This window comes from Aspergillus vadensis (genome assembly GCF_003184925.1).
Source record: "Aspergillus vadensis CBS 113365 unplaced genomic scaffold BO88scaffold_1, whole genome shotgun sequence".
Taxonomy (NCBI): Eukaryota; Fungi; Ascomycota; class Eurotiomycetes; order Eurotiales; family Aspergillaceae; genus Aspergillus; species Aspergillus vadensis.
Window position 1 is genome coordinate 2939725 of NW_020292039.1, and position 13570 is coordinate 2953294.

At 49.6% G+C, this 13570-nt stretch overlaps 3 protein-coding genes and 3 non-coding genes across 6 annotated transcripts; all 6 read right to left on the reverse strand.

Annotated features, from left to right (window-relative positions):
- Positions 1-292: 292 nt before the first annotated feature.
- BO88DRAFT_30356 (glycoside hydrolase family 16 protein) lies at positions 293-2153 on the reverse strand. The gene is made up of 3 exons (XM_025702424.1): positions 1703-2153; positions 1375-1649; positions 293-1231 (listed from the first exon to the last, which is right to left on the reverse strand). Exons 1-3 carry the CDS (start codon positions 1788-1790, stop codon positions 431-433), a joined length of 1164 nt encoding a protein of 387 aa, XP_025568835.1. The 5' UTR covers positions 1791-2153; the 3' UTR covers positions 293-430.
- A 3947-nt stretch (positions 2154-6100) lies between these two features.
- On the reverse strand, positions 6101-6172 carry BO88DRAFT_t27. The gene has a single exon. It is a non-coding gene; the product is annotated as a tRNA-Gln (tRNA).
- Positions 6173-6946: 774 nt separating this feature from the next.
- On the reverse strand, positions 6947-7018 carry BO88DRAFT_t26. The gene has a single exon. It is a non-coding gene; the product is annotated as a tRNA-Gln (tRNA).
- A 1139-nt stretch (positions 7019-8157) lies between these two features.
- On the reverse strand, positions 8158-8229 carry BO88DRAFT_t25. Its single transcript has one exon. It is a non-coding gene; the product is annotated as a tRNA-Gln (tRNA).
- A 1273-nt stretch (positions 8230-9502) lies between these two features.
- On the reverse strand, positions 9503-10618 carry BO88DRAFT_484010 (aromatic alcohol reductase; the record flags this gene model as incomplete). Its single annotated transcript, XM_025712259.1, has 3 exons — positions 10536-10618; positions 10277-10458; positions 9503-10205 (listed from the first exon to the last, which is right to left on the reverse strand). The coding sequence occupies exons 1-3, from the start codon at positions 10566-10568 to the stop codon at positions 9503-9505; spliced, it is 918 nt and encodes a 305-aa protein (XP_025568836.1). The 5' UTR covers positions 10569-10618.
- Positions 10619-11490: 872 nt separating this feature from the next.
- pbs2 (mitogen-activated protein kinase kinase PBS2) lies at positions 11491-13491 on the reverse strand (the record flags this gene model as incomplete). Its single annotated transcript, XM_025708500.1, has 2 exons — positions 11491-11874; positions 11935-13491. The coding sequence occupies 2 exons, from the start codon at positions 13489-13491 to the stop codon at positions 11491-11493; spliced, it is 1941 nt and encodes a 646-aa protein (XP_025568837.1).
- Positions 13492-13570: the final 79 nt, after the last annotated feature.

Below are 13570 nucleotides of genomic sequence, written 5' to 3' on the forward strand. Positions count from 1 at the left end.
TCTGAGCTAAAATTAAGTCTTTGATTTTGTCCAGCAAAGGAGCGTCCATCCGGGAACAGACAAAAACAAAAGTAAAAAAAAAAAAAGACCCATTTCGTAAAATATCGGCAGGTAGAAAAAGAAAAAGAAAAAAAAAGCGAGCAAGATGATTCATTCCGAGATAACAACCGACAGCATTGAAAAAATAGTAGCAAGAGAGCAAATTAACTTTCCGTCTGATAGCCAGTGTGGGTAGGTGGGAAGATAAAACCAAATAGACAACTCCTCCTTCTTTCAGATAATATGTACTTCCAACGGTTCCAAATAAGCTATGCAGTGAAAGCAGGGGAAAGGGTGGGTGGGTGGGTGTAAGTTTCTAAACGACCCATGAAGAGAAGTGAAAAAGGTTGTTGCATCAGGGATTGGGCGTCGATGATGAAGGGAGGACAATTTACAAGAGGGCAGCGAGGAAACCAGCGAAGAGGAGGCTGGTGGAGGCGCCGACCTGGGTGGCAGCACCGGTGTAGACGGGGGAGGCACTGGCGCTGGCGCTGGAGGAAGCAGAGGCGGAGCCAGAGGCAGAGGCGGAGGAACCGCTGCTGGAGCCAGAGCCAATCAGGGCAGAGGAGGAGCCGGCGGCGGCGGCGCTGGAGGCGCTGGTGCTGGACTCGGAGCTGGTGCTGGAGCCAGAGCCGGTGCCAGAGTTGGAGCTGGTGCTGGAGGTGGAGGTAGAGCTAGAGCTAGAGCTGGTGCTGGAGGTGGAGGTGGAGGTGGAGCTAGAGCTGGTGGTAGAGCCGGTGGTAGAGCTGGAGGTGCCGTTGTTGACGACAATGCTGGTGTAGTCGCCAGAGGTGTCGGAGTAGGTGTAGGAGGAGCCGGGGTTGTAGTTGGTGATGGAGACCGACTGGACAGTCATGGTGAAGGGACCGTCGGAGTAGTCAGTCTCACCACCGGCCCACTCGATGGTTCCCTCGGGCTCGGAGGAGTCACCAGCAGCCCAGATACCAAGCTTCAGGCGCATGGGAGTCTGGGGGTAGCGAGTACCGCTCTGAGCGTCGCTGTAGGCAAGGGTGCGCACGACAGTGCCGTCGATGCTCCAGGTAGTGGCAGATTCAGTCCACTCAACGGTGTAAGTGTGGAAGGTCTCCTGGGGGGTCGACACAGTTGCCCAAGTAGCACGGTCGTAGGAGGAGGTGTCACCCTTGCCGAAGTAGTTGGTCTCAATCTGAGTGGTGTCACCACCAAGAGCTTCCTGAATAACCCAATTTGGTTAGCCTACTACCCCATGCATATTGGGTGATAAGGGTGCAGCTGAGCGTGCATGATAGGGTTGGCAGGGGCAACAGGGGCAGGTAAAATAAGAATTATGAGACTGAGAGGGAATTGAGAGCTTACCCAGTCGATCTCGTCGAGATCGTCCGACTCGAGGACGATACTGCTGCAGATACCGGTACCGCTGGCAGCCTTCATGACAACCTCGGCCTTGCCGAAGAAGAAGTAGAAGTCGGTCTCAATGGTAGGAGCTTCACCCTTCTCGCTGATGATGAAGTTGGCACCCTCATCGGTAAAGGTGACATTGTTGGCGGTAGCAATCCATCCACCGAATGAGCCAGAGGTGAAGTCAGTGGTGAAGGTGGTGGAGCTCAGGGCCGTATCAGCAGGGCAGGTCTCTGTATGCTCGGTTAGCTCTGAACAGATATTGGTGTAAACAAGGGGAACATACTGTTGAGAGGGTCACAGTCCGTATAGGTCTGCGCGGTGGCCAAGGGCAGCAGCGCAGCCAGCGCGGCGGCAGTCTTGGAGAAGTACATGATGTTGTAGCTGTGGGGGTGGTAAATGCCAGAAGCGACAGACTAGAAGGTTCTTCTATGCTAACAACGAGGGTTAGAGCAAGAGACCAAACGAAGGAACAAACTCCTGCTTGTGTGTGTCCGGGGTATGAAATCGAAGAGGCGGGTACAGTCGGGGGATGCTCAATGTATTAAATAGTAGTGAAGTAACTAGTAGGTGAGTCTAGCAGAGAAAGCGAACGACAGACCCAGGAACCCGGGCAACCAAAAAGGGAAGAGGAGGGGAATATTAGACTTCCGTTACTATGGACCGGGAAGTGGGCAGAGTACTGGTACTAATGAAGGGCACAGTGAATGATGCTAGCCAAGTGGGTGCCGCCATGGAGACAAATTGTATGATATTAATACTTTCCCCTGAGGGAGACTTCATCCGCTACGGAGTAGTCACGTCGAGCCAACAAGACCCAAGGATGATAACTGGGGGCAAAAAGGTTGTATCCCCTGGTTTGGCCTTGCGAGATTTCTGGGCAGGCACTGGACAAGGTCTGCGTCACGGCTGAGGTGGTCAGACACGGTGACTGAAGGAGGAGCAAAGGACGACATCGATCCAGTGGAGTCTCGACTGGAGACGGCCCCAGTGAGAAAGCCAGTGTTGGCGGCTGTGATAGGCGCATGCGCATCCGCAGAGGCTGGCATTATCCACTTTTCGACTCGGTCGGGAGGATCGTTCGTTGCGCTGACCGGCCGGGGAAAGCAACGAGGGCGTGTGCACTGTGTGTACTGCGTAGTACTATACGAAGACGGAGCGAGAGAGGAACAAAAGCTTGTGCCTGCCGCGTGTCTTACACACGCTCTGATTTGCTGTTTTCTTGTTTTTCTCCCTCGGTCCCCTGCGCCGCTTTCATCCTCCCTTTCCAGATGATTTTTCTTTCCTCATCCCCCTTGTTCTCACCTGTATTTTCCTCCTTGAAACCGAGGGTCATCAACGGTTTAGCCAAGGGTTGGAAGGAGTCCAAGATGTCATTCGCTTAGGGTCGGACGAAGGAGTGGATAATTACTACAAAGTGGTAACGATAGGGTCACCGTGGAGCAAGTCGGTGTCGGTCCTTTTTAGGCAACGATAGAATAACTCCGAGAGCCAAGGGGGCCAAGTATTTAACCACGATTTTGCCACGGTCGCATAATTGTGCACATATAATTTCCGCGCACCTGTGATCCAACAGTTGGGTATCCCGCTTGCTGATCCTGTCAGAGAAGTGTCGCAGCATTGACGCTGCGATGCAATTGAGGCCAATCGATGCGAGCCATGGATCAGGTACATTGGACCTGTGGTTCAACCATTAGAACAGACTGAAAATGTAAACACAGTTGTCCAATCTAATGGTCATAATACCACTAACATCCATTGGCCGTAAACAGTGCGAAAATAAAATTTAGAAAAATAGAAATAAGGACCCTAATTAAATCAGGGTGCAATAAGCACAACTTTCGCCCTCGGAGGGTCCGTTCCAAAACTTTCTACCGGCGTTGGACAACACTCCGGAGAAAATATTATAAGTCTGGTAAATGAATAAATAGAAACATCGTCTATAGCGGCCAGCTCGGTTGGCCAAATGTTTTGGAGGTCAGGAAGAGAAGAATGTCTCAGCCGGATAATATTATAACAAAGAGCTTGAAAGCGACTCGAGAAGGGCCATATTTCTGGCCCTGAGAAGGAATTAAGAGAGTCAGGAACTTACTTACCCACTCCCTCAGCCCATCAGCGATAAGCAAACGCATTCGGATAGAGGGTCCGAACTACCGAGCGCTTCTGGCTCAATTTCCTGGAGATTAGACCAGGGAATGGGCTAATAACGTGCAGGAGTCAGAAGTACAGTTGGACAGGGTAATCCAAATGAGAGGGTGTCTGTCAGGCGCATCAGCCTCAATCTGAGACAGACAGGGGAGGTCGTTTAATTCATTTAATTAACCCGTCCCCTGAAGGAGGGAGGACGACAGGAGCCGTCATGAACCCAACCCCTCATCCTTCACGGATGAAGCTAAAGGATGCAGTGGATGCAGTTGGTTTGTCCAACCTTTCCGAGTTCCGCAAACCCTTCGGTCACCTGCCGTAATCTATCCAATCTATCTGTGGGGGCTGAACTTCTGCACTTACCATACCATACGGGCTTATCTCACCACATGTAATCATTAAATCACGTGCCTCTTTGTCTCCCGCCTTGATGCCTGGAGATGCCTAGTTTCTGCCTGCCGCGAAAGGTTGGGGAAGGCGTGCCTCAGGATGCGCATCTTGTTGGGCGAATCCCAATCCAGCGCCACGTTGATCACCCGACCCTTGTTTCCCCTCTCTTCTTTGCACAAACCCCTTATCTTCTTCCCCTCCCACCTTCTTGTCAAGGACAACTAACCCCCCCCCGGTCCTGCAAGGCTCAAGCCTCTTGTCTTTCCTCCATCAGAACATGGTTCAGAAACCTAGCAAATCTATCCATCGCGCTAATCGGACTCGTTCTATCGCCGGTGCTGCATCCTCCTCTTCCCCGCTAGATCCAGACATGGACCGGAAAGTCTACATTCCGCTCTGCTTCTGTCTGATCTCTTTTGCGGTGATGGTCTATGTCAACTGATCGGAGACTGTGGGATCTCATCTACCTCGGTCTTGAACGAACGTACTGTCATCTCAGATCACGGCATAATACCTATCTACTCAGGTCGTAAAGCCATCGAGCCCTCGCTCTTTTGACTCCCTACGATATCAACGATAATCCACACCGCATGCCCCACCTGAACAACGCCTCGGCATCCCAACGCCCCATCCAGACCGATAATTCTCACTCTCTTGAAAGCCAGTCTGGGTACTGCTTTCGCAAAGCTCAGAACCACCATTCATCATCATTGTCATCAGCCACGCAAAATGAGTAGAAAGATCGCACCGTATGGGACCGCAACGGGAAAGGGCCGGTCGATCGACGACGCAAGCGGGAGGGCACTACGTATCCCACTTACGGGACCTCGGCCGCGCCACAGCGATCAATAACAGGTGCCAGCCAAACCATCTCGCAAACCCGCGCCATATGCAGCTGCACCTGTCTCGCAATTTTCCGAACAAAGCACGAGAAAATCGACATCAGCGCAACATGCCGGAGTTAAGACATTGTATTCGACACTAAAGAGAAAACCACCTGCTTAGTGACGTACGTACCCACGTACGCTGGACCGCCACTATTGCTTGTTTGTGTTTTGCTTCTCTCGGTGCTAGGCCAGTTGCCCCGCATGAAGGGTGACAACAAACAGGCCAGCAACCAGCCTCTCATTTTCTCTCTTATGTGGAATTGCTATCATCTTGCATTTCGTTATCAACTATACCCAATAAGGTGAAGAAATTCAACCTACTGCGCCATAACAATATTATTACTATTACCCTCAAAGCCTAAAAATAACCTTATAACACCACTACTATGCATTAGTTCTGTCTAAACTAGCTCACATGACCAATATCGTATTTCGAACCTTCGTATTCTATCTCCATATGCATCACTACCCCAATAGTAGAGCCTACTTTCCCTGTCGCCCAACCCCGCCCGAAACAAAATTCAATAACCCACCAAACTAGCCATGCATTAGAAAATTCCAGTCTAGACTAGTAGAAGCAACATCCGCAGGATCAATACCGCCATCAGAAACCGGACCGATAGCACGCGGTGCCCTAATTCCCCACAGCATGGATAAGACAACCGCCCAAAAATAGCCGGCATAACAGCAAGCCCGAAAAACCACGACAGTGATGAAAGGAAGGAAAGAGGCAAAATGGACCACCCGGAAGCTTAAAATCCAAGACACTTTTTCGGGGCAGTGCTTCTTTGTCTTAGCTAGTAGTCTACTCGGAGATTGAAGGTTTATACATAGATTCATTAGTGTCGGAGGAGGTTTAAGTTTAGTAGATACTAGATAGATATCGTTGTCGCAAATGAAACGTAAGACAAACCACTATTTCAACTGAATACATAGATAGTAGTATCAGAGCGAGCACACCTCTGCACACCTCTTACTATCCCTCCCTCCGTTACAAAGAAATTATACTACGTACTGCACAGTAGGTAGCAACCAGCTATGCATGTGGATAAGCCTAATCTAAATTACAGTAATGTATGATCTAGCGAAGCGGTTGGTGTCTTGAAATGGTTCCATTCTGAGAATCTTCTCCCGGAGTTCTAGTGCAACGGGTCTAGTTCATTGGTTCCCCATCAATCTAATTTGACAAGAACGAAACTACTACCTGTTATCGATTGCTATGTCTGCTGCTTTGTAGGATAGCAAAAAAAGGAAATCAGATCAGGTCGTGCCCGGGATCGAACCGGGATTGCTGGAATCAGAATCCAGAGTGATAACCATTACACTACACAACCGTAGTTGTTGAAACGGCGATTATTTTGACAATATGATGCTAATCACAAGAAATATAAAATCTTTGTTGCTTGTATGCATTGGTAAGAAGAGTGCCATGGCATGATGGTGGGTGTTGTGATGGGCTGTTGTTCCGCGTTATTATAAGGATCGATGAGTCTGATTTCCCTGTGTTCCCTACGGTCAGTAATAGTTAGCAGGTGGTCATTTTATTGTCACGCTGTTAGGTAGCATATTTAATTAGCATAATATTTACATTCGGTTTACTTACTCTTCATGATGGCTTGTGCCCAGTCTGACATTCCCCAATGCAAGGTACTTATATGTATGCCGTCAATCCCTCCACTTTCATTTCCAGTACTCGTCCAACCGTGTTCTCCGGGCCCTGGCATATCCCTGGCCGGTAAGGGGCACAAAATCTATGGCCCTTCATGTGTCTGTCATCAATCCCTTCCTATTTTTCGGATCTTCGGCACTCCCAGGTACATACTGTCAACCGTCAGATATACTTTTGGTCCAGCCATATCAACAAGCACCGGACACGCCATTGGCATCGCATATATCCGGTAGATAGTAGTGCAGGAGATAGCTTATCCTCCTTCGTCATTGAGGCACTCTGCAAATTTTACATTACTCATCACTGATCCAATTGTTATCGACTTAGCGAGTATCATGTACCCGCGCTCTGTCAACACACCCACCAAAAGGACATACACTACGGTCCCTTACAACCTTGCTTTCCTTCCTCTACTATGATCCAAGACAGAGAAGCAAAAAGGTCGTACCCGGGATCGAACCGGGATTGTCGGAATCAAAATCCGAAGGGATAACCATTACCCCATACGACCTGGGAGTTTCGGAATTGCGCAATTCTAGAAAATTTGAAATTATGAAATTGATTGTGTAGGATTGGGAGTATATTACGGGTGGTTGTTATGTTTGGGCCTGTCCTGTGTGGGTGTATAGGTGGGACCTTGTGTAGCAGGGATGTTGAGTATCCTGGCTTGCGTTTTTGGGTGGTAGTGGAGGATGTTGATGTGTGGTTGTAGCATCATTTGTTGTGTAGTATGATAGTGGTCACCTACGGGAAATATATAAGTAGCGTACTGAATGACATCACCCGAGGAGCCAACAAAATCAATGGCCTGCCAGGACTTGTGTAGAGCTCGACGAGATCACCCAGCACTCCCGTATTGTCTAGGCGTCTGCAGTGGTCACTGCCCATCACGATAGTCCCGAAACAAAAGGACATCAACTGCAAGTAAATCAGCCCACCGGCAAGGCATCATTGCCGTCAATCACACCCCCATAAAGTGACCCAAACGAAATACCAACCCTTTGTCCACCTATTCCACTTAAGTAATACCGAGTGCATCCGGCCCTGTATCAGAACATATGAATATACTTTCCACCAAATCGGCCCAAAGTACATATCAGTAAGAGTAGCCGAGCAATGGAACCAAAGTATGCATGGTAGGCCCATATAGGGCAAACCTACTGCTTTGTGTGGGCCTAGTTTCGACAAGTCTAGATCAGAGGCCTCGACCAAGTCCCATAATCTGGTCAGCTGTGGAACTGCCTCATATGTGGGGTACGGCCCTGGCCAGACACATGGCCATCCATAGCTCGTGGAAGGGCTGTTGACGTATCTTCGGTAGGTGAGCCGTGGGACTAGCGGGTATGAGAAAAGCCGTTGGCTGAGGGTTCTGGACTTCCAAGGACTGGGGTTCCAGGGCACTGTTGTACCAAAGTTAGAGGTGTTTTGTGGTTGGTTGTTGGTTTGTATTAATGGTTGAATTTGCAGTCTGCTGGAATTTGGGTTGGGTGTGCGAGGGTTAGTAGAATAATTAATGGGCATGCCATGGGGGGCAGTTAATGACGGTGCACTGGTGATAGAGACTCTCATGCATTGCAATCATAAACGCCTGCTAATATGGAGAGCCTACAGGCAGAGGGCACAGGGGGAAGGAAAAAAAGAAATACAAAAAGGTCGTGCCCGGGATCGAACCGGGATTGCTGGAATCAGAATCCAGAGTGATAACCATTACACTACACAACCGTATTTGTTGAAATGGTGTTTTGGATTTTGTTAAATAATCCTACATAACTGGGCACAGGAGGTTTATGATCTAAGGGTATCATGGAGGATATACATATCATGAGCGTCCAGACTAATATCTAGGAGGACTCCGTCCAAGAGTCACGGTGAGTTTCCTCCAGACTGCTACTAGCCGGGCAATCCTTCGGTAAAACGCAGTCACCGGTCTGCAAAAGTATAAGCTGAGCTATTCCTATGCCAATAACACTTTTCGATTATACACACTTTGATGAGAACATATCCCCAGTTACATCGACACCCTGGCTTGCAAATACCCGTGGCAATTAAGCCCGAGCATAGTCCTAAATCATCACATGTTGGGGTGCAATGTTGTATGCATTCGTACGTTGTGTTACTGCCAGGCTGAGCCAGCGAAGTGTGTCAGCATACACTATAGCGACCCTCGTGCTGATTTCATATACGGCAAGGAGGCAAGCTCATACACAAGACGGCAAAATATAAGCGTGAGCTCCTACAAGACCAAGAGCAAGTAGATAAGAGATGGTCTTCATTTTGCCAGCAGCGAGTCTTTTTGGCAGTGTTCGAAGAGAAAGAAGCGAGATTGCTTAGACTGTTGTAGAACATCATAGATAATTTTGAAGGTATTTATATGTTTATAAGTGCGAGCTGAAAGAAGGGCTGCATCAGATTATATCATATTGCTTCTTCTTCTTTCTCCTTCAAGGCGCTGATCTCATATCGCTGACCATCTCCTTGGATATTTCTGATTGCAGCACCAGAGGAACCATCGAATGAATCACTAGATTTAGTGATGCAGTAATAGATAGGCAGGAAACTTCATAGGTGATTATTGCTTTTCTCAATGTCTGATAGTCATATGATGCTATATTCAGAGACTCCATTGGATGGGAAGTAACTCGGGTTACACGATCTTCCTAGTACAGACATTGACTATCAGTGACTATTGCTAAATATCAATAACCTGTACTACAACCGACCGCGACTCACTGTAATAATATCTCTTTGCGTTTGTGAAAACACAATGTCTGCAGACGATAATTGTAATCAACAGTACTATCCAATGACACCCCAAATCATCACTCATATCTAATTACCCGCTGAATATATCCCTAACCCAGGACTAGCTGAAAGCAGATCTAAGGCCGATAGCATATATGCCTCAGATTATCTCATAGACACAGAAAAGCTCTATATTATTATCTATATTTCTATCCAAAAACACCCACCCACACAACATAACCAACACCACACCCTAAACCCCCAAAATCTCCCTCACCGCACCCCTAACCTCCCCCTCATCCATAATCCTCAAACCCAGCCTCTCATTCCAATTCCAGCGCATAAACTCCCCACCCAAATACCCCTCCCCATACATCATCTGATAACAATAATTAATAATAGCCGACATATCCCCCCTCTTCAACCTCTCTTCCGACTCCTCAATTAGTTTCCTCACCTCAACATCCTCCGGCATTCCAAACTCCACCCCCAGAACCTCAGAAACAATCTTCGTCAACCCCCTCTCCGTAACCACAGCTGAGCAAATATAAACCGGCTGATTAGCCGCAGCTTCGAAATTAGTAGTAGACTCTAGGAGCTTAACAATAGCAGTGGCGATATCACTTAACAGTGAAACGGCAATCTTTTTATCACCACCGTCATGAAAGACAGCTTTCTTGATTATAGGGTTAGGGCCCAAGACGCCGTACTTGAGGGCCATGTCGAAGAAAGCGCCGGTGTTAAGGGAGGTCCAGGTTGTAGGGGCGGAAGTGTCTGGAATGACAGAGTTCAGGTGCTGGCGAATCAGAACCTTTTCTTTGGCGATGGGGAGGTTAATGGTTAGAGGGGATTCCATCATCGTGGTGTATTCGGATGGGATGAAGCGTTTGACGGAGGCGGCGATGCAGGCGTCGATGATGGTCTTTTCGGAGGTGAGTTGGGGGGAGGGAACGGCGCTGTGAAGGGGTTAGTTAGTGTTTGGGGAAGGAAGGTAGATAGATATAGTGTTGGGTAGTCATGGACGCACCTGATGACGACGTCCTGGCCGGTAAAGGTAGATATCAGTTCATCTTTGTTCTGATAGTCGACTTTGACGACCTTGACGCCTGCGGGGACTGGCTTGTCCGAGTCCTTGCGCTGGACGGCGGTGACTTCGTGGCCGGCTGCTGAGAGGGCGCTGGCAATGTGGGATCCGAGGGTGCCGGTGGCCTGTAGGGTTATACTTTGTTAGATATTATGTTGGTATGGGTTGATATGCTTGTAGCAGTAGTAAGCATATGGCGTACCCCGATGATCGAAACCTTCCTGATAATAGTCATTTTGACCGAAGGGAGATATGCGGATGCTCAGAGGAGATTAGAATAAGAATGTCCGAGAAATGCTGCAAGATACTACACAGATTAACCACGCTAACTGATTTTACTCCTCATACTATATACTTCATATGATCGTCCTCAACGGCGATGGTTGCAAATCGGCGTTCCGATGTACCGACATGCCGACCTCAGGGTTGATCTCAATTCCGATTTGGGCTCAGTTACTGCACTGCATCTGCATACCCACAGGAATTTGATAAGCAATCCCAGCGGGATTAACTAATAGAGTCGGACCCTCGGAGTGTCGTTTGTCAGCCAGCAGAATAGCATTTTCCCTGAGCCTCCGAGAAGAATATCTATAGCATTGATGGCCGTTCGTCCATTAGAGAGGACGTGATGCGATATGAACACCTACTCGAGTCTACAAGACAGCGGAGCGGCCATGAGATTATCAACATGTTGAGCATTACACCTTCTGGTCTGTTCTGCCATTCCTACGGTTTTTGATGATGTCGCCCATGCCTTGTCTTGAGGCATGTTACGTTGGGAAAGCAAAAGACGATCGGAGTCATTTTCACTTTCTCAAACCAAACTCATGCGCATGCAATGTTCCACCATTGTCATCATGACATTTCTAGCTAGCTAGCGTATTATGTCTCTACATTCGTTATACATCAATAGTAAGGAGCATGAACGACGTAAGCAGCTGCATTTCATCGCTACCCTCCGAAAACAGGACTCAAACCCGGGAGATATCCAAGCTGTCAGGCACACCGTAACATGTGAGCCTCATGCGACAGCTTGGCTAGACGGCGCCAGCGCCAGCGAGTGCCATCTCCTCACGCAGACGCATGCATGTTGAAAACAGGATGATAGCACAGAATGAAGGCCGAATCTTGTGAGAGGCCAAGGGACCATGGAACATTTAACATTGAGCGGAAATAGCTGAGGGGTCATCAAGGAGAGGGCTCCCAGGAACGGCATCCAGGGCGACAGCGTGTAATGCAGGCTTGCTTGCGTCTTGGATCAAGCCACGCTGGCGACGGTCTAGCTGTTCCTTGACCCAGGCCGCCACTTCCTCATCTTCCGTTACATTGGACCCACCCTCCTTCGTGGAGCCGTTTGGTGCATCGTCGGCATCGGTGTTCGTGGGGGGCTGCATAAGCGACGACAGCCAGGGATGGCGAAGGAGCATGCTGTACGATGGGCGGTTGTTCGGGTTCTTGTCCAAGCATGCGCGGACAAAGGAGTGTGCTTCTTCAGAGTAGCCCGTTTCAGGAAGTGTTGGTGCGTCACCATGAACGATGGCCTTTACAGATTGTCAGTATCCTGAATGATGAGGTAAGATACAAGGGAAGCAATGACTTACGTGCAACTGGCTGAAGATGTTATTGAAGGTTTCGGGCGGGTATGGATACCGACCAATGGCACACTCGATGATGGACAAGCCCAAGCTCCAGACATCGCTCTGGACGCTGTAGGTTCCGCCTCCACTTGCTCCAGACTGCTGCACACCCCCACCTGCAATGCGCTCAGGGGCCATGTAGCTCTGGCAGCCAATGTTTGTTTTGGCAATACTGGCAACCAGGTTGCCGCTCACACCGAAATCGCAGATCTTGACCTGTCCGCGAGAGTTGACGAGGATGTTCGTGGGCTTGACATCGCGATGTATGATGTTGTGGTCGTCCTTGAGGGTCTTCAAGCCCATGACAGTGGATAGTGCTACCTTGCGAAGGATGTTTTCGGGAATTCCCTCCTTGTATAGTTTGTCGATCGAGCCACCATCCATGTATTCAACGCAAATGTAGACTGCGCCTTCTTGGAAGAAAGCGCCGTAGAAGTCGATGATGAATGGAGAAACACAGCGGTGGAGAATCTCCAACTCCATGATAATCTGAGCGAACTTGCTCTCGTCCAACTCCAGGCGAATCTCCTTCATCGCCATGACAACTCCAGAAAGATTACCTTCGGTCTTCACTCCGGACGCCGTAGTGGAGTCGCCATCCTCAATGCGACTTATTATCCCCCGTAATCCCATTCCAGGTTTGCGCATATGAGGACGGCTATGGCGAACCTTGTACACCGTTCCGTAGTTACCCTTGCCTAGTTCATCCAGACGATCGACCTCGTCCAAGGAGATGCTAAAACTGTGACCTGATGAGAATTCGATACCACCACCATGGAGGATAGCCTTGTTTTTGAAATTCAGCGTCCCCGATTTCGTATCGATGAATTCTGAATATTTGCTAAATGCGGTTTCGGTGGGAGCAGGCCCGCCGTTGGCAGGCTGCCCAGGCGACGGCGAGCCGTTCAGACCCGTAGCGTCGGATAACTTCAACCCCGGCTTCATACGTTTCGCGGCCAGACCACCGGGCTTAGGAGAACTGCCACCGGGGGACCCATGAGGCACAGAAGGCGAAGAGACCCAGTTTTTGGTACCCGGACGAACAGCGGCGGGGGGTATCCGGCCCGCAAAAGCACCTGCCAAGGGGCCATTTGCGCCTGGTGAAGGCTGCATTGATACTGGACTGCCACCCGACGCCGCCGGAGAAGCCCGGGGCACCAAGCCAGTCGTATTGGCATGCGCCAGAGAGGGCGGGGCGCCCTGTCGAGACAATGAGAAAGCCTTCATCTTCGCTAATATATCCTGATTCAATCCCCCGGGCTGCGCGCCGCTCATTGAAGCCTGTGGACGATTCTGAGTAGCCCCAGCACCGCGTCGGGCGGCGTTGAGTTGACCTATGTGTGTCGACGACGGGGTGATTGAGGGTTTATCGAGAGTGGGGCGGAGGGAGGGTACTGAAGCGTACGATTGTGTCGTGGCTAGGGAGGGTGAGAGGTCGTCGTCGGTGGTGTCGGAGCGGTTGTCCATATCTGAGAGGGGTCTGGACGAGATGTCCGCGATGGGCTCCCCTTCTGTTGCCATTTTTGAGGTAGTAATCAAACAGCACAATTGGTATCGGGAGCTGGAGCGCAGTGGTCCGAGAGTGCCGTCAAAACAGTCT

Excerpts from the sequence above, each read along its gene's own strand:
- BO88DRAFT_30356 (XM_025702424.1), bottom strand. The coding sequence starts at position 1,790 with ATGTACTTCTCCAAGACTGCCGCCGCGCTGGCTGCGCTGCTGCCCTTG. Across the intron at positions 1,650-1,702 it reads GGACTGTGACCCTCTCAACA|AGACCTGCCCTGCTGATACG; the intron begins GTATGTTCCCCT and ends CCGAGCATACAG. Across the intron at positions 1,232-1,374 it reads ATCTCGACGAGATCGACTGG|GAAGCTCTTGGTGGTGACAC; the intron begins GTAAGCTCTCAA and ends TGGGTTATTCAG.